General features: G+C 34.8%; 1 protein-coding gene and 1 pseudogene across 1 annotated transcript; one reads left to right on the top strand and one right to left on the bottom strand.

The window, feature by feature from the left end:
- Positions 1 to 3,482: 3,482 nt before the first annotated feature.
- On the bottom strand, positions 3,483 to 10,088 carry LOC120156792 (annotated as a pseudogene).
- Positions 10,089 to 13,692: 3,604 nt separating this feature from the next.
- On the top strand, positions 13,693 to 15,843 carry LOC120156762 (putative cyclin-A3-1). Its single transcript, XM_039168019.1, has 8 exons — positions 13,693 to 14,143; positions 14,372 to 14,604; positions 14,704 to 14,779; positions 14,886 to 14,962; positions 15,074 to 15,107; positions 15,201 to 15,350; positions 15,444 to 15,578; positions 15,674 to 15,843. Exons 1-8 carry the CDS (start codon positions 13,787 to 13,789, stop codon positions 15,767 to 15,769), a joined length of 1,158 nt encoding a protein of 385 aa, XP_039023950.1. The 5' UTR covers positions 13,693 to 13,786; the 3' UTR covers positions 15,770 to 15,843.
- The last annotated feature ends 2,487 nt before the right edge of the window (positions 15,844 to 18,330 follow it).

Below are 18,330 nucleotides of genomic sequence, written 5' to 3'. Positions count from 1 at the left end.
TTAATTTTAACTCGATAATTTATTAGTAGTTTATGAATATTTGGATCTCACCTTCTTGTCACATATTGATATAAAATATCAATAATAATAATAATCATCATACATCCTCCTCGGGAGACATGATCCTAATAATAATCATCATTCATCTTCGCTAAGGCTAAAGTCATAAAATATGTAAGTATCATAATCATAACAAAGAATTAAGAATCATTTTATTAATTTTAACTCGATAATTTATTAGTAGTTTATTAATGTTCGAATCTTACTTTCTCGTCACCTATTGATATAATACAATAATAATAATAATAATAATCATACATCCTCCTCACCGGGAGACATGATCCTAATAATCATTACACTAACAGTATAGATCCTATGATATACCAATTATACCAAAAATTAAACTAATAACTAATGATTCGTTTATTACACTATTAAAGTATCAGGAATTGTCTTTTTTATCAATGGATTAATACACAACTTATCATCAATACCAAAAGAAATTTTTAATTCATTTTCACTTTTAAAAAAAAATTCACAAAGACTGTATATTTCAAATATCAAATATTTATACTAGCATGCGAAATTTCATAACGAAAACATATAATAACTTACCTTATAAAATCACATGCTAGTTGAATGTTCGGTTTGAAATTAAAATACAATTTAGACATTTTATATATTATACCTACACAAACATAATTCACAAAGACATATTTAACATGTCCTGCGTTCACATAATTTAAACTTACGTTGTTCTTTAGTTTGACAAATTACTTGATAATCTTAGTTTTTTTTCCTCTCGTTAGAGTTTTAACTAAATATTGTTCAAACATTAAATCTAATAATGAATGATGTTAACGGGTAACTAAACACTCAAGGTTTAAAGAACTAGACTCAAGCTCATAATTTTTTTAAAAGTTTAGATAATTTTGAAGCTTTTCTAATTAGTTTTTAAAGCATTCATCAATAATAAGGAAGAATTTAAGGGAGTGTTTGGTTCAAGGATTGTGAGATTCCCATATAATAGGAATCTCACATTCCTATGTTTGGTTGGCCGGGAATCTCATTCCCGGTAATATTTTATTACCGATAGTAGATTTTTTTGGGTATATTACCGGGAATGTCATTACCTTCATTCCCTTAGGTATTGTAACATTACCGACGTTTTGGACTAAAATGCCCTTAATTTTTTTTTTTCCAAAAATATATTTCTTCTGTCATTGAATAATTAAAATTCTACGAAGGTTAAAGTACAAATTTATCCTTAAATTATTTTATATTTACAAAAAAAAAGTCTATAATTAAAATTTTATATGAAGTCCAGGGGTTAAAAAAAATGTACCCTTTCATTAAACCTTTTTATAATTTTTATTTTGTAAAAAAAATTTATATAAATATTATGAATTTAATTTTTTAAAGAAAATATATAAATATTTTACAATTTGTAATATTATACAAATATATAATAAGGACAATTTGGTCAAATATACATTCCAATAATCTTTTATTCCTTTAACCAAACACAGTAATCTTACATTCCTGCTAAACCAACCAAACACAAAATACAACATTCCCAGTAATCATATTCCCTGGTAATCTTTTATTTCCACTGATAATCTTACATTCCGTGAACCAAACGCACCCTAAAAGAATAAAATAAAAATAGCTTTCCCACCCTCTTCAATTTGCTTTGAACAATTCCTACTTAAGAAGAGGGGGAAGGGAGTTTCTACTTCTTATGGATATTGAACCTACAACCTAAGGGAAAAAGTTGACGTCAACTCAAAAATTTCAACCATATGCTTTATAGATTTATTTATTTTTGACATAAAATCTTTCGCAAATAGAACTTTCCATAATTATCACTAAATTTCCATATAAATAAGCTCTTTAAATTCTAATATAACAAATACTTGACACATAATCTCTAAATTTCCATTATTATGACTAATAATGTCATTTGAAATAATAACCATGCAAATCTTCATCGTTTATCTTTTATATAATTTAATTCTTAATTTTTTAGTTTTTTTTATTTTTAATTTAATTCTAAATCGAATAATAACTGTTATTGAATTTTGTATACGATCTTAGGGTACGTTTGTTTCACATAAAACGTTTGCGGAAAATGTTTTCCTCATTTTTTAGTGTTTGGTTAGAGGAAATCTGGTTGGTTGGCGTAAATCATTTTCCTGGTCAACAGAATTTCCTTTGTGTTTTATGGAAAATGACTTATGGTATGATTTTTCGTAAGTCATTTTTCGAACTTTTCACTTCAAATAATAAATACTCAAAATAATTTTATTTTATGAATTTAATATTAATAAAGTATTTTAATATCATTTTAATCAAAATATTAATTATTAAAATATTTAAAATATATTTATTAATATTTATAATAATATTATATTATATTTTTAATATTATAATAAAATAATCAATTATATTATAATAATATAAGATATTATATTTTTACTTTAATAATATATAATAAATTATAAATAAAATTTATATTATTTATTAATCTCATAGAAATAATATTATTAAATTATTAATAATGAATAATATTATTTATATATTTAATATTAATATAATAATCTAATAATATTTTAATAAAGATATTTAAAATATACTAATTAATATTTTTAAAATATAATATAACACTATTACTTTAATAAATAATTAATATAATTTATAATATTTTTATTTCAATAAAATATACCAATATTAATATTTATTAATAAATTATAAAAATAATATTTTAATAATAAATAAATTATTTTAATATTTTAAAAATAATAATATTAAGTTTTATGATAAATAATATTATTTATTGTATTTAATATTTGTAATAAATAATTTTAAAAAATTCATCAACTAATGGAAAAAGGGTTTAATCAACATTTTCCAAACATCGTAAAACGTTTTCTGTTTTTCAGAAAATGAAATTCATTTTACGGAAACATTTTCTGAAAAACGTTTTCAGTGAAACAAACGGACCCTTAATGTCTTCATATTTGCATATTATTTTTCTATATTCACGTGATTGTTATTTTTATTGTAACTGTAAGATGAATCAATAGTTGTAATTGCAATTGCGTATGTTAAATTGCACTTACATTATCAGTTGTGTTTTCTCTTTGTAATTGCCACTAACAAGAGGTTTAAATCTGTGTGTATTTATATAAAATATTTTTTAAGACGAAATAATGTGTTCAACGAGATATAACTTTTAAATTATTAAATAGAAAATTTGAATGTTCTGTTCATAACATTCTCATAAAAATAAAATGATTCATAGATTATTTACGTCAAACTTCCAATATTGATTTTCAATGAAATTAATATTTAACATTGAACATAAAGTTGATATTTAAAATATATGATAATTTAAAATCATATAAAATTTTCAGAAAGATGATTGTCTTAGTCATCTCTCCCCGGCCTATCCTCTGAGAGAAAGTTGATACCAAAAAATAGCGAGGAAAAAGAAGTTTATATCTAAAATTGGGAGATGAAGTTCATGAGGACGGGGCGTGGCCTACATTTGGCGACCAAGGGCTGAGCCTTGGGCATGGTCAGCCCATTCCCTTTACTCATATCAAGCATCTCCTCACTAATTCTCTCCCACTCAAAGCACTGAATCAGAGATCCCAAAGTCAAAGGAATCAAACCCATTGCCAAGTTCTCTCCCGGACACCTCATCCTGCCTGTCCCAAATGGCAAAAGTGTGAATCCATTCTTTACCGTCTCTGCTCCTAGGAACCTCTGGGTTTATATTCAGTGGGCTGTTCCCAATACATAGGATCGTTCTGAATGTCCTACATATTAACCAACAGCATTGTGCCTCGTGGGATGGAGAAACCTCCCACGGTGCATTCCTCCGATGACTCCTGCGGTACCAAAAGTGGGGCAACGGGGCACATCCTAAATGTTTCCTTTATGATGCCATGGAGGTACGGGAGTTTGCCGATATCTGATTCCTCCATCAGCCTGTTTTGTCCTATCTCCTTGTCTATTTCTTCCCGAGCGTTAACCAGTGTTTTTGGATTGTTTAGCAAAAGTGACAGCGCCAACTCTATGGTCCCAGCTGACGTATCAGTTCCAGCTGATAACAATACCTATACACAACAAAGATAAGTAGAACATAAATTACAGGCGAGATGAACCTGGATTTTTACAAGCAAGAATAGCTTACTTGCATCATGCCTCTGATAATATCATCTGTGTAATATTCAGGATCAGTTTCTTGCAAAGATAATAGAACATCAACCATCGTTTTGCTGCTCTGTTCAGAACCTGAATCACTTGTTAATTTCCTGCGCTCATCAATCAAGTATTGCATGAATTCGTCCCTCTTCCTCTGTAAAATTGTCAGCAATATTGTCAGCTTCCTGTTAATTTTATTCAATCCAATCCATTTCAAAACCGGCACGAAATTTCCAATATTTGTGGCTCCACTCAACTCAAAGGTCCCTGTCACAATTTCTTTGAACTTTCTTTCTTCCTCCAGTTCTTCCACTCCTTCGCCATAATATCTCTTCCCGGCAATCATTCTCATCATTATATTGAGAGTGAACTCAAAAAGCATAGACTTCATCTCCATAACTTGAAATTCACCACACTTTGAACTCCTACAAAGCTTGAGAATCAAGGATCGGACTTCATCCATTCGTATCGCATGATGCTTTTGAGCACGATTGGATGACAAGAGCTCTTGAGTGGCCACACGCCTCAAGTTTCTCCAGTGGTCGCCATAAGGGGCCCAGGTAAGAGTAGTATAACCGTAACCAAGGTGTTTCCCGGCGAGCAGGCGAGGGCGTGTTGGTCAAATATGAATACTAGCAGCCGGTGGCTGCTTGATATTCAAAGGTGGGGGGGCTGCTTTGAATAAATGGGTGGCTGCCTAATTTTGTTGAATTTAGGCTTGGGTTAATTATTTTTGGTCATTAGACTTTAGAGTATTTTCAAAGATTAGTCCCTAAGTTTTAACTATAAATACCCTAGCTCATTTAGCTTCAAAATCATCCCAAAATCTTCTAGTTATCTCTCAAGTGTGTTGTGTAAACACCTGTAAATTTTCTCTTAGTAAAAGATCTGCAGCAGTCCGGAGACGTAAGCATAAATTGGCTGAACTCCGTTATCAAATTTTGGGTATTATTTTTCCGCTTTTATTTCGCATTTTCACTAATCTGGTTATAGGGAAATTACTTGTACTTGGTTTATTTCCTAACAACTGGTATATTTCACTAATCTGCTTTTGGTTGTGAATTTTGTCAATTTTTTTGCGAGGTTACTATTCATTACTATTCACGTGAATAGTGAATTTTGTGAATAGTGAAATTCGGTGGGCGATACGAATTTGTCGACGGAGGTGTTTTAATACACGGTGGTTCGCAAAATTGTCAAAAACGATCCAAACGAAGCCAGATTCGAGTGGGAGCGATGGCTGCAGACGAAGGGAAGGTGAAAATTGAAAAGTTCGATGGTGCGGACTTTGGCTTTTGGAAGATGCAGATTGAAGATTTTTTGTACCAGAAAAATCTATATCAACCTCTTTCAGGAAAGCAACCAGAGGGCATGAAGAATGAAGACTGGGCTCTTCTCGACAGACAAGCCCTCGGAGTTATCCGACTGACGTTATCCCGCAATGTTGCTTTCAACATAGCAAAGGAAAAGACCACGGCGGGTCTTATGGCGGCTCTCTCCAGTATGTATGAGAAGCCATCGGCCTCAAACAAAGTTTATTTGATGAGGCGATTATTCAATTTGCGGATGACGGAAGGGGCATTAGTGGCTCAACACCTGAATGAACTCAACACAATCACAACCCAGTTGAGTTCTGTGGAAATTGAATTCGATGATGAAGTTCGAGCTTTAATTCTCTTATCATCTCTACCAGACAGTTGGAATGCTACTGTTACAGCAGTTAGCAGCTCGTCGGGAAATAGTAAATTGAAATTCGACGATGTTCGGGATCTGGTACTGAGCGAAGAAATTCGACGGAGAGAATCGGGTGAAGCATCAACCTCCTCAGCCTTGCACACGGAGTCCAGAGGGAGAACTCCAGAAAGAAATTCAAATCGTGGCAGATCCAAATCCAGACGGGAAAAATCCAGAACGGGAAAGAAAGATTTTACCTGTTATAATTGTGGCAAGAAAGGTCACTTTAAAAGAGATTGCCGAGCACTGAAGAAAGATACCGGTGCACAGGAATCTGCCAACGTGACAGAGGAGACAGGTGATGCCATGATTCTAAGCGTCAACAGTCCGATTGAATCATGGATCTTGGATTCAGGGGCATCTTTCCACTCCACCCCATGCCAAGAAATCATGGAGAACTATATCAGTGGTGATTTTGGGAAGGTTCATCATGCTGCTGATGGAAACCTTGAAGATCGTCGGAAAAGGAGATATCCGACTAAAGCTGCCAAACCAGACCACCTAGAAGCTGACAGGAGTGAGACATATTCCTGGCCTCAAAAGAAATCTGATTTCTGTTGGACAGCTTGATGGAGAAGGATATAGTACAACCTTTTCAGGTTGTGAATAGAAGATTACCAAAGGAGCACTCGTCATTGCTCGTGGTAAGAAGACTGGTACTCTCTATGTAACCTCAAATTTAGAGAATATCATTGCAGTAGCAGATGCTGATGGAAAATCAAACCTATGGCACCAAAGGCTTGGCCATATGAGCGAGAAAGGAATGAAGATACTTCTGTCAAAAGGGAAGCTGCCGGATCTAAAGAATGTGGATGTCGGACTATGCGAGGATTGCATCTTTGGAAAACAAAAGAAAGTCAGTTTTGCAAAGATTGGCAAGGCACCCAAGGCAGAAAGGTTAGAATTGATTCATACTGATGTATGGGGACCATCCCCAGTTCCATCTCTTGCAGGCTCACTATATTATGTCACCTTCATCGATGATTCAACAAGGAAGGTGTGGGTTTATTTTCTGAAGAAGAAATCAGAAGTCTTTGATACCTTCAAAAAATGGAAGGCCATGGTGGAAAATGAGACTGGTTTGAAAGTCAAGAGGTTGAGGTCTGACAATGGAGGAGAGTACAGAGACAGTAGATTCAGAGATTTCTGCGCAAACAATGGGATTAAGATGGAGAAAACAGTTCCCATAACACCGCAGCAGAATGGCGTAGCAGAGCGCATGAACAGAACTCTGAATGAACGTGCTAGAAGCATGAGGATACATGCCGGATTGCCCAAATTTCTATGGGCTGAAGCTATCAACACTGCAGCTTACCTGATCAACCGTGGGCCCTCTGTTCCTTTGGATGGCGGAATACCAGAGGAAGCTTGGAGCAAGAAAGAAATAAACCTTTCACACTTAAGAGTGTTTGGTTGTATTTCTTATGTACACATAGACTCTGCTGAAAGAAGTAAACTTGATGCTAAGTCCAACAAATGTGCCTTTGTTGGTTATGGCGGTGATGAGTTCGGTTTCCGGTTTTGGGACTACGAAAATCGAAAGATCATCAGAAGCAGAGACATCATTTTCAATGAAAATGTGATGTACAAAGACAGGTCAACCGCAGAATCAAGTAATACCGAGGCTGAAACAAAGGAATTTGCTGAGTTCGAGGAGATTTCTAGAAATGATGTTCAGATCAGTCCTGAAGCAGTTCAAGAGGAAGAACCAGGCACACCAGAACTGAGACGCTCCTCCAGAATTCCTAAACCAACCCAACGGTATTCACCTTCTTTACACTACTTGTTGCTGACTGACAATGGTGAACCAGAGTGTTATGATGAAGCAATGCAAGTGGAGGATTCAGTCAAGTGGGAGTCTTCCATGAAAGATGAGATGGACTCGCTTATGTCAAATCAGACGTGGGAATTAGCTGAATTACCACCAGGCAAGAGAGCGCTCCATAACAAGTGGATTTACAGGATCAAAGAAGAGCACGATGGGAGCAAACGTTACAAAGCAAGATTGGTTGTCAAAGGCTTTCAGCAAAAAGAAGGTATTGATTACAATGAAATTTTCTCTCCAGTCGTGAAACTGTCTACAATCAGACTGGTGTTGAAAATTGTAGCTGCAGAAAATTTACATCTTGAGCAGTTAGATGTAAAGACAGCTTTCCTTCATGGTGATTTGGAGGAAGAAATCTATATGAGGCAGCCAGAAGGCTTCATAGAGGCAGGCAAGAAAAACCTGGTATGCAGGTTGAAGAAGAGCTTGTATGGTTTAAAACAAGCTCCTAGACAGTGGTACAAGAAGTTCGATAGTTTCATGGGTAGTAGTGGTTTTACCAGATGCCAAGCAGATCATTGTTGTTACATCAAGAGGTTCGACAACAGCTTCATTATTTTATTATTGTACGTTGATGACATGCTCGTTGCAGGCTCAAACATGCAAGAGATTATACACTTAAAGCAAAATTTGTCGAAGCAGTTTGCTATGAAGGATCTGGGCGCTGCAAAGCAGATTCTTGGGATGAGGATCAAGAGAGACACAAAGTCGGGGACTTTGATGTTATCACAGGCTGAGTACATCAACAAAGTACTCTCCAGGTTCAACATGCAAGATGCTAAACCAGTAAATACACCTTTAGGTGTTCATTTCAGACTCTCCAAAGAACAATCACCAAAGACGGAGGAAGAACGTGCACACATGGTGAAGGTGCCGTATGCCTCAGCAATTGGAAGTCTGATGTATGCCATGGTTTGTACCAGACCAGATATTGCTCAAGCAGTGGGAGCTGTTAGCAGGTACATGAATAATCCAGGCAAAATACACTGGGAAGCAGTCAAATGGATCCTCAGATATCTGCGAGGTACCACAAACAAAGCACTTTGTTTCAAAGGTGGAGATACGATACTGACAGGCTATGTAGATGCTGACTTAGCCGGAAATGTTGACATCAGAAGAAGCACTACAGGGTATGTCTATACTCTAGGAGGAACCGCAGTGAGTTGGGTTTCTCAACTACAGAAGATAGTTGCTCTCTCCACAACCGAAGTAGAATATGTCGCTGTTACGGAAGCCAGCAAAGAGATGGTCTGGCTCCAAAGTTTCTTGAATGAGTTAGGCAAGAAACAAGAAAACAATGTCTTATATTGCGACAGTCAAAGTGCTATCCATCTAGCGAAGAATCCGTCTTTTCATTCCAGGACGAAGCACATACAATTGCGATATCATTTTATCCGGTCTCTTCTGGAAGATGGGATTTTGAAACTTGAAAAGATCAGTGGAGCTCAAAATCCAGCAGACATGTTGACAAAGACGGTGACCACGGACAAACTGAAGTTGTGTTCAACTTCAGTTGGCATGCTAGAGTAACAAGACTAGAAAAGCTGCTGCATCGATCGAGGTGTGAAGATAGATTAAAATCAGTCTTCAAGTGGGAGATTGTTGGTCAAATATGAATACTAGCAGCCGGTGGCTGCTTGATATTCAAAGGTGGGGGGGCTGCTTTGAATAAATGGGTGGCTGCCTAATTTTGTTGAATTTAGGCTTGGGTTATTTATTTTTGGTCACTAGACTTTAGAGTATTTTCAAAGATTAGTCCCTAAGTTTTAACTATAAATACCCTAGCTCATTTAGCTTCAAAATCATCCCAAAATCTTCTAGTTCTCTCTCAAGTGTGTTGTGTAAACACCTGTAAATTTTCTCTTAGTAAAAGATCTGCAGCAGTCCGGAGACGTAAGCATAAATTGGCTGAACTCCGTTATCAAATTTTGGGTATTATTTTTCCGCTTTTATTTCGCATTTTCACTAATCTGGTTATAGGGAAATTACTTGTACTTGGTTTATTTCCTAACAGGGCGGTTCGCCAATAAAGCGTCGTTTTTGGTGAAACATTCTTCTGCAGCTGATGGAGAAGACACGACAAGGACAGGACGAAACCCGAACTGAAAGAAGAGAACAGGACCATGTTGCTTGGAAAGCTTAGCAAGGGTGCGATGGAGTGGCTTTTTAATGAGATGGAGATGGCCTATGACAGGAAGGGAAAGAGCTGGGCTTGGTGGGAGTCGTTTTTTATCAAGCAACTTTCTGGTAAGGAAGTAGAGGAGGAAGAAGAAGTAGAAGACAACGTAGTAGAACAGCGAGGCTTCCATGGATTTGATGAGAGGAGGAAAGGAGATTTAATTTGGGGATCCATTTCTGATCCTGGTAGAATTATTTATGGTATTGGAGAATGGTAGTTGGGCAACTAGTGACGTGAATCAATAGGATAATATTATAGGATAGAGTGCATAAATTATTCCCGACTATATAATAATGATTTGTTGAGTTCTTTTATTATTAAAAGTTACAAAATAATATCTTATTACAAAGTACTGTTGTATAGTTAGGGGAGCATTTGTGTTCTTTACCTAAGATTATACTACTCGGTCTTGCGAGTAGTATGCAATGCAAAAGCAAGCAGTTTTAGCCGTTAATAATTTATTAATGATGCAACATTTCTAACAAAGCCGATTGAAGTAAATGTGCCAAATGGCTCGGAATCTTTCGCCTTTCTATTTGATAAATTCATCGAGGACAAACTATTGTTACAACTAAATCCTGCCAAATGAGGCAGATTCTTTGAGATACGTATATTAGGCTGCCTGCTGCCATTTGTTACTCTGGTCCTCAATCTTGATTCCTAAAAGGGGTCCAGGAGATAGCTTAATCTTGCCAAACATTTGGTAAGCTTGATTGAAAAAAAATAAAGAAATAAAATGAACTTTGTGAGGTGCTATTAGCATCAAGGCCGATGATTCTCTCGGCACAAAAGAACAAAACGCAACGGCCCTCAGTTTGCTACGGGCAACAGTCCACCGCACTCCATAATAACAGTGCTAACGTGATTTACAGTCCCATGTCATTCTCGGGTGTTGAGCACAAAATTTAATTATGAAAATTTCAATTTAATTGAATTACAAAAAGGGTGAGTCCTTACAGTTCTCAAGTGTTGAAATTAATGACATGTTAATGTTGGGAAACAGAAGTTTGAGCCGACATGATCCATTCTGTGTTGAACATGCTGAGGCTTTTGTTAGATCATACACCTTTGATGAAACATTTAAACCAAATATTAATATGATGTTCCTAGGGTTGGACTTGGAGTTAACCACACCTGCATAGTAATGACGCGGCAGCCTTATTGTTGTCATGGATATGCAATCCAAGTTAAAAATATTACTGCTATAGATTGTACCGGGAGATCAGGTTAATGCTGGTTCTGGATCCCGGTTTAGCATTTATTTGTTTTTATGCTTTACCAAGAAAATTGTCAACAAAAGTATGATATTTTTAATTACAAACAGTAGAAAGAAAACTAAGCTAGAACCAGAGGTCCAAGTCTCCTATTGCTCCAAAGGACACTCAGCAATGAACAATCCTCGCACTGTCTCTGGTGGAGTTGTCAAGGTCTGAACACCAAAAGGTAACGCCCATGCCATCTTTGCCAACCTATATGCGACCTGATTGCATTCCCTCGGTACATTCACAAAATTTAGGTTCCAAACTCTTCGGTACATTTAAAAAGGAGTTGGATGGAGCACCGCTGAAAACCCCCCGTCCACTAAATGATATTTTCCAAGATCAAGCAAAAAAATGTCTGTGTAGATAAAAAATTATATTTATTTGCATCTCGATGAAGTAATGAATCGACAGATGCTAAAGTTACGTCATTGATATCATTTAATAAAGTTCTATTTATTTGTAGCATGGCTCAAGCGCTTGTAGCTCAGTGGATAGAGCGTCTGTTTCCTAAGCAGAAGGTCGTAGGTTTCTACCTGGCGCGTCAATGTTTTACGCAAACGTTTTCTTCTACGTTTTACATGTTATCATTGAATTCAATCAACAAAATATGCTAAGTTTGTCTAGTGAATATTTTGCATTCAAATTCTATCATGATTTTTAAAAAAAAAAATTAAATGGTCATTGAAATTATTTTTTCTATTGATATGAGTTCATTAATATTTATTTTGATAACCGTTAATATATTATTCCCATAAAAATATAAATTTTTAATTATTGTAAAAAATTATATAAATATTGTGCATATTATGATAAATAGTTTTAACAACGTTGATACTAACAGAACTTCAAAGTAGGAATCATAATGCGCAGGCCCGACCCAATACATATACCAGATTGACCTTAGCATGTTTGAGGAGGGCATCAGTTTTCTAATACTTATAATGTGTATATATATATTTGGCCCAAAAAAATTAGCCCAAAACTTTTTTTAATGTCTTGTAGGTTTTGGTTTGTATTAGTATTGATATTGTTTGACTATAATTTCTATTACATTTTTATTTTAAAAAAAATATTTATGCTTTGTCTATTATACGTTACAAGTATATGGACATGAAATTATTATCTTGTCCAGGGCATTAAAACTCATTGGACCAGCCCTGATAATGCGTTGAAGATCTATAATTTTTTAATTATTCGAATTTATAAATATACTTTTAATATTTGAATTGTTTTTTACTCTCGAATTATCTAAGTAATATTATATGAATTTAAATCTAAATGAAATTCTATTAACCATAAAAGTCTGGATTCAAATTTTGAATCATATGAATAAGAAATTGAAAAAAAATATAAATTGAATTTGTAAAAAACTAAAGTTGTTAAATTTTAAGATGATCAAAGTTCGAAATCCCTTATAAGTAAATATATTTTCGATTTTATAGTATAAAGATCGATTTAAATGTTTGACATGTAATTTATATTCACACAAGTAATATGAATTAAAATAATATATATTGAGATGTTTATATTCACATTCATTGGAAATTTGTAATAAATACAATAATTGATTGATCTTTTATTGATAATAATAATATGTCTGAATAAATTTCAAATATGTATAAATTAAATTACGATAACAACTATTAGTATAATCGTATGAAGTTTGTAACATAATTTAGTGGTATCTAGTAAATATTATTTAAGTTTAGATCTATAATCATATGTACGTGGAGTCTTGTTCAAAGAGAATTAAACTATAATATTTTCCGGTATAACACAAATCCATAATCTAATTACACATTAATTATAAGTTCCTTCCGTGTGCCATTATAGGTTCCTTCACAGGCTGATAACATTAATAATATTAGAATTATTACTTTATATTATTAATTTATTATAAAATAATCACTTTAATGTTAACTCATGTTACACTTATAATGTGGCATGTTTTGAATCTTTTATATATATTTATTATAGTATTAAGACTATTTTATATACTTGAAAATTGAGAAAAATATTGAATTGATATTTTAAATAAAAATTAAGAATTAAATTAGAAATTTATCATTTTTATTAAGATTTTGCATCATTAAATACCACTAAAATTTAACGTTTGAATAATTATTTTGTGATAAATTAATAATAATATAAATTCTAAAAGTTAAATGATTGAAAAAGAATTGAGATATTAAAATATAGGAAAATAAATTCACCAAATCCCCGCCATAGAAACGAAAGAACACTGCGTTTGTTTTCAAATTTCAGAGCCCAAAATAGAAATCGATTTAAAAAATTGGGATCCCGCAAAACTCAAAAAATAGGAAAATAAGAGACTCAAAAACTGAACGCAGAGTTGTACTAAATGCCGCCAATCCTGTAGATTTTGAAAACAAAATCCCAAATGGCGCTTCTCCCTTCACCCCTTTTATTCTCACTCTCTTTCCCTCACAGTCACAGCAGAGCACCCGGTTCTATCTTTTCTCCTCTTCGTTTGCTACTGTTCCCCGTTCCCTTCTTCCCTCTCTCTGCAACTGCAAAGGATTAGCCCGAGTGTTAGAAAGGGAGCAAGAGGCAATGGCCCAACAGGAGAGCTGTATCAGAGTGACAAGGGCGGCCTCCAAGAAGCGGGTTGCCCAGTCGGCGGGGTTAACGGAGGAGAGAGTGGTGACCAAGAAAAGAGTTGTTTTGGGGGAGCTTTCCAACTTGTCCAACGTCGTTGTTTCGGGGATTAATGTTCAGAGGAAGGAAAACCAGAAGAAGCATCATCAAGGGAAGCTCAAGGCAAAGACGAGAGTGGTAAAGCCGGCTTTAAAGGTGAGCAAAAAAGAATCTGAACATGATAAACCGGCGGATATTGATGCTAAATCTGAAGATCCACAAATGTGTGGCCATTACGTGTCTGATATATACGAATATCTTCGCCAAATGGAGGTATTTTCTCTCATTTACTCTTTTCAGATTGAAAACACCTTCTCTGACGGCATTATTTGAAACGTTACGGTATTTAATCTGAAACATTGCTTTAATCTTGTCATAGTAACTAAATTAAGGAAATTTGGGTTAGCGATAAATTTGTAACGTCAGTCTGTTGACAATTGCGACTTATGGTCAGTTCACTGAAGGACTTTCCCCCTTTTTGGTTGATGCAATTAATATCAGGTGGATCCGAAGAAAAGGCCATTACCTGATTACATTGAGAATGTGCAGAAGGATGTTAGTACAAATATGAGAGGGATTTTGGTGGACTGGTTGGTGGAAGTTGCAGAGGAATACAAGCTCCTTTCAGATACTCTATATATAGCGGTCTCCTACATTGATAGATACCTATCTTTAAATGCCCTCAATAGGCAAAAGCTTCAACTTCTGGGTGTATCTTCGATGCTGATTGCATCGTAAGCTTCTGATTTACTTCATAGTTCTATAATTTTTTTTGTATTTGAAATTATCATAAATGTTGTACTCATTTTTTCCCCTGTGGTTGTTTCAAGTAGAAAGTATGAGGAAATCAATCCTCCAAATGTGGAAGACTTTTGCTATATAACAGACAATACTTACAGGAAAGAAGAGGTAATCTTTCCCCTTCTTATACTTCTTTGTCTTTGTCTTTTTCATTTTTCATATTTATAGTTCATTGCTTCATTCATTTCGTGAAATTTGTTGCCTAAATGCGAAGGTGGTCAAAATGGAGGCAGATATACTCAAGGCATTGAAGTTTGAATTGGGGAATCCAACTGTTAAAACATTTTTGAGGTAAGAGTTGTTTTGAAAATAGATTTCTCTCGACAATACTTTTCGGTTAATGCCAGTTGCCAGAAACTTAATGCTTTATTTGTGGTTTGTGTTTTCTCTGATGTTTTTCAGGAGATTTACCAGAGATGCACAAGAGGATTACAAAGTATGAAAAATGCATATTTTCCTTGCATCTGTCAATTCAAGTGTATTATTATTATCTGTTATTGACTGTAGACTTTATTTTTATCTTATATAGGCTTCCAGCTTGCAGCTAGAGTTCCTTGGATGTTACCTTGCGGAGTTGAGTTTGTTGGAATATGGGTGTGTAAAGTTTCTACCTTCAAGGGTTGCTGCTTCTGTTTTGTTTCTTGCAAGTTTCATAATTCAACCTAAGAGACATCCTTGGGTAAGGCTTAAGAGTTCCTTCTTTCAGGCCATTTTATGCTGTTGGTTTTACTCCATATGTGGCAATGATATACTAATCATCCGTGTTATGCAGAGCTCCGCCATGCAAGAGTACTCAGGCTACAAAGCCTCTGATCTAAAAGAATGTGTCCTTATCATGCATGACTGGCATTTGAGTAGAAGAGGAGGTGCACTTCAAGCAGTTAGAGAGAAATACAAGCAACATAAGGTATGTACATTTGGTACTAAGCATTAATAAACGATAATCAGTTATATTGTCACGTTGAAATCTCATTGAAATAATGTTGATTGCTCTGGGAACAGTTCAAATGTGTGGCAACAATGCCGGCATGTCCAGAGATTCCAGATTCTTATTTTGAAGATGTTGAAGCTGTGAAAGTTGATATATGTGATCTCTGATGTGTAATTTCTATAAGTCAACTTCTGGGAGAAGGCCTGAATGTGGGTGAAATGAATATTTGAGCATCAAAAGACTAACTAGAGAAATGTTTTCTAACGAGTAGAGGACTTTAGTATATCTTAGTGATGCTTAGAACATAATCATGTTGATTGGCTGATTGTAAGTAGTTCTTTAGGCTGATGCTGAGATTTTTTTGTTATAAGAATATATTGTATTTAAATTATACATTGAAATTTTTGGATTAAATGGTTCTTCCTCCAGGTATTGGTCAATTATGTGTATACTTGCATGGTAACGGGGAATTGTTTTATAGTATCTTATATTTGCAATTTATAAATAAGTTGATCACCTTGAATTAATTTGACAGAAAAATTTAAGAAAAAATTACTTAGATATAAACAAACTTTAATTGTTGACTTATTTATATTATTAAATTTTATGTCAATTTTAGAATTAATGTTTATTTTTAAATGTAATTACGTCGTTAATGACTTAATGGGATGGTGATATGATAGTTGCATGCCATAATGTTGTTGATGTGGTTGTCCGATTAAAAAGATGTCGTTTTGTTAAAGTCACTTTATAAAAAATACTTTTTATGAGATTCAAAAAACATCCGATCACCGAGTTAACTTAAAAATTTATTATATTTTTAACACCTCATTTGAAATACAATATTAATTAACACCTCTAAGGTCAAACAGATAAAAGTAAACCGTACAACTCATTTTATGGATATGTATACACCCGTTTTTGTCTGGGTCTTTTCTATCTAATTGTAATTGTTATTATTATTATTATTATTATTATGCTTATTTATTGTTATTAATATATTACAAATTTTTGCAGGCTCAAACCCGAAGCCCATCAGATACCAAGCCCGACCCAGAATTACAAGACTTGGAGCCCAGACCCGGTTCAGGCCCAATACCAATCCCAGGCCCGCTCAGTAACCCAAGCAATTAGGGTTTTAAACCCTAAACATATCATCATCCAGCCGCCGCCGCCAACAGCAGATGAACAGCCACGCCACCGTCATTGTTCCGGCCCACTCCGATGGTCCAGCCGCCGTTCCCGCGCCACCATCGTCATCTACAGTGAAAAATCAATCAAACAGCAACCCCATCAGTCCCAAATCAACCCAAATCAGTAAAAAAATATATATATATCCAAACCCTAAATAAAAAATCCCTATAATCCCGAAAATCCGAGATTCAATCACCCTAAATCAACAACCCATAATTTCCCCTATTCCTAGACCTCATCATCTCAACCAAAGGCAAGATTAAAGCACATGCAGTAGAGAAAAGAGGGGCATTCGGGTTTTGAAAAAAAGAAAAGAGAAACCAGAGAGCATTGGGTGAGGAACCCATTCGGGGAAAAACAAAAAAAAAACCGAGAAAAAAAAACATATTCGAGACAAAAAAATAGATAAAAGGAGGAGATTTTACCTTTCTAGGGTCTTCATTGGAGTCCCTAACTGTGGAGTTTAGATTGAGAGGATGTTTCATGGCTCAAGGAGGTGGTTGCGGTGTTCTTCGAGCCTTATGAGGCTCGGTTGAACCATGGGTAACAGAGGGTGAGGAACTGGGGGTCTTTGGGGGTTTATTTAATCCCTGTGGCCACCGATCTACGGTGGCCGGGGAGCCCTTGGTGCTCTGTTCTCCTCGTGGCGAGGAAGCAAGAGGGAAAGGGGAGAGTATAAAGGGAGAGATGAGAGCGGCTGAGAATGAGAAAAACAAGGGTTTCGAAACCCTTATTTTGGGTTATAATGGACCCAAAACGACGCCGTTTAAAGGGGTCAGGGTATGCGTGTTTCAGCATAAAAGGGTAAATAGTCCATCTGGTCCTTACATCTTTGTATCATTCTTCCCGTGTTTCTCATATTAAAAGGGGTAAACTACACTGTAGGTCCTTGATCCTTGTAATCTCACGATTTAGCCATGGAATGAAGTTTATATTATTTCAATTTGAGCCTTTATCTTTTCACTTTTATATTTTAATCACTATCCTAGGTATTATAACATTTTTGTTTATATTTGGTTCTGGTTTCAATATTTATAAATGTTACATCTTAGCCACTGATTTAATATCTCGTGTATGTTTCTTTGACATTCGAATATGGCCATCACATTTATAAATATTTTAATTTAGTCCTAATTTCTTGTGTTATGATATTTTGTGGGTGTTTGAATTTAGCCATCATATTTGCAAATGTTCTATTTTGGTCACTGTCCGACATTTTGTTTAATTACTTTTTGATCCTCCGTATTTCTGTGAAATTGTTTTAGTCCTCATTTGCATGGTTTGTGTAATTATTTGATTTTACGCCTTAGAGTTTAGATTTGTTTCATTTCAGTCCATATTTGGTTATTTATTTCAATTTCATTAGTTTTAATTTAGGCTATGATATTTATAATAATTTTATTTTAGTCACTTATTACATGTGTTGTGTGATTTTGGCTGATGTTCGAATTTGGCCCTCAGATTGGTGCATCTTTTGTTTTAGTCACTGTTTTGGTATTTGGTTTAAATATTTTTGATCCTTCATGTTTCTGTG

Source organism: Hibiscus syriacus, unplaced genomic scaffold, assembly GCF_006381635.1.
Source record: "Hibiscus syriacus cultivar Baekdansim isolate YM2019G1 unplaced genomic scaffold, ASM638163v2 tig00111237_pilon, whole genome shotgun sequence".
NCBI classification, from domain to species: Eukaryota; Viridiplantae; Streptophyta; class Magnoliopsida; order Malvales; family Malvaceae; genus Hibiscus; species Hibiscus syriacus.
Note: the sequence above shows the minus strand (reverse complement) of the source record. Positions and strands in the feature narration are given on the sequence as shown.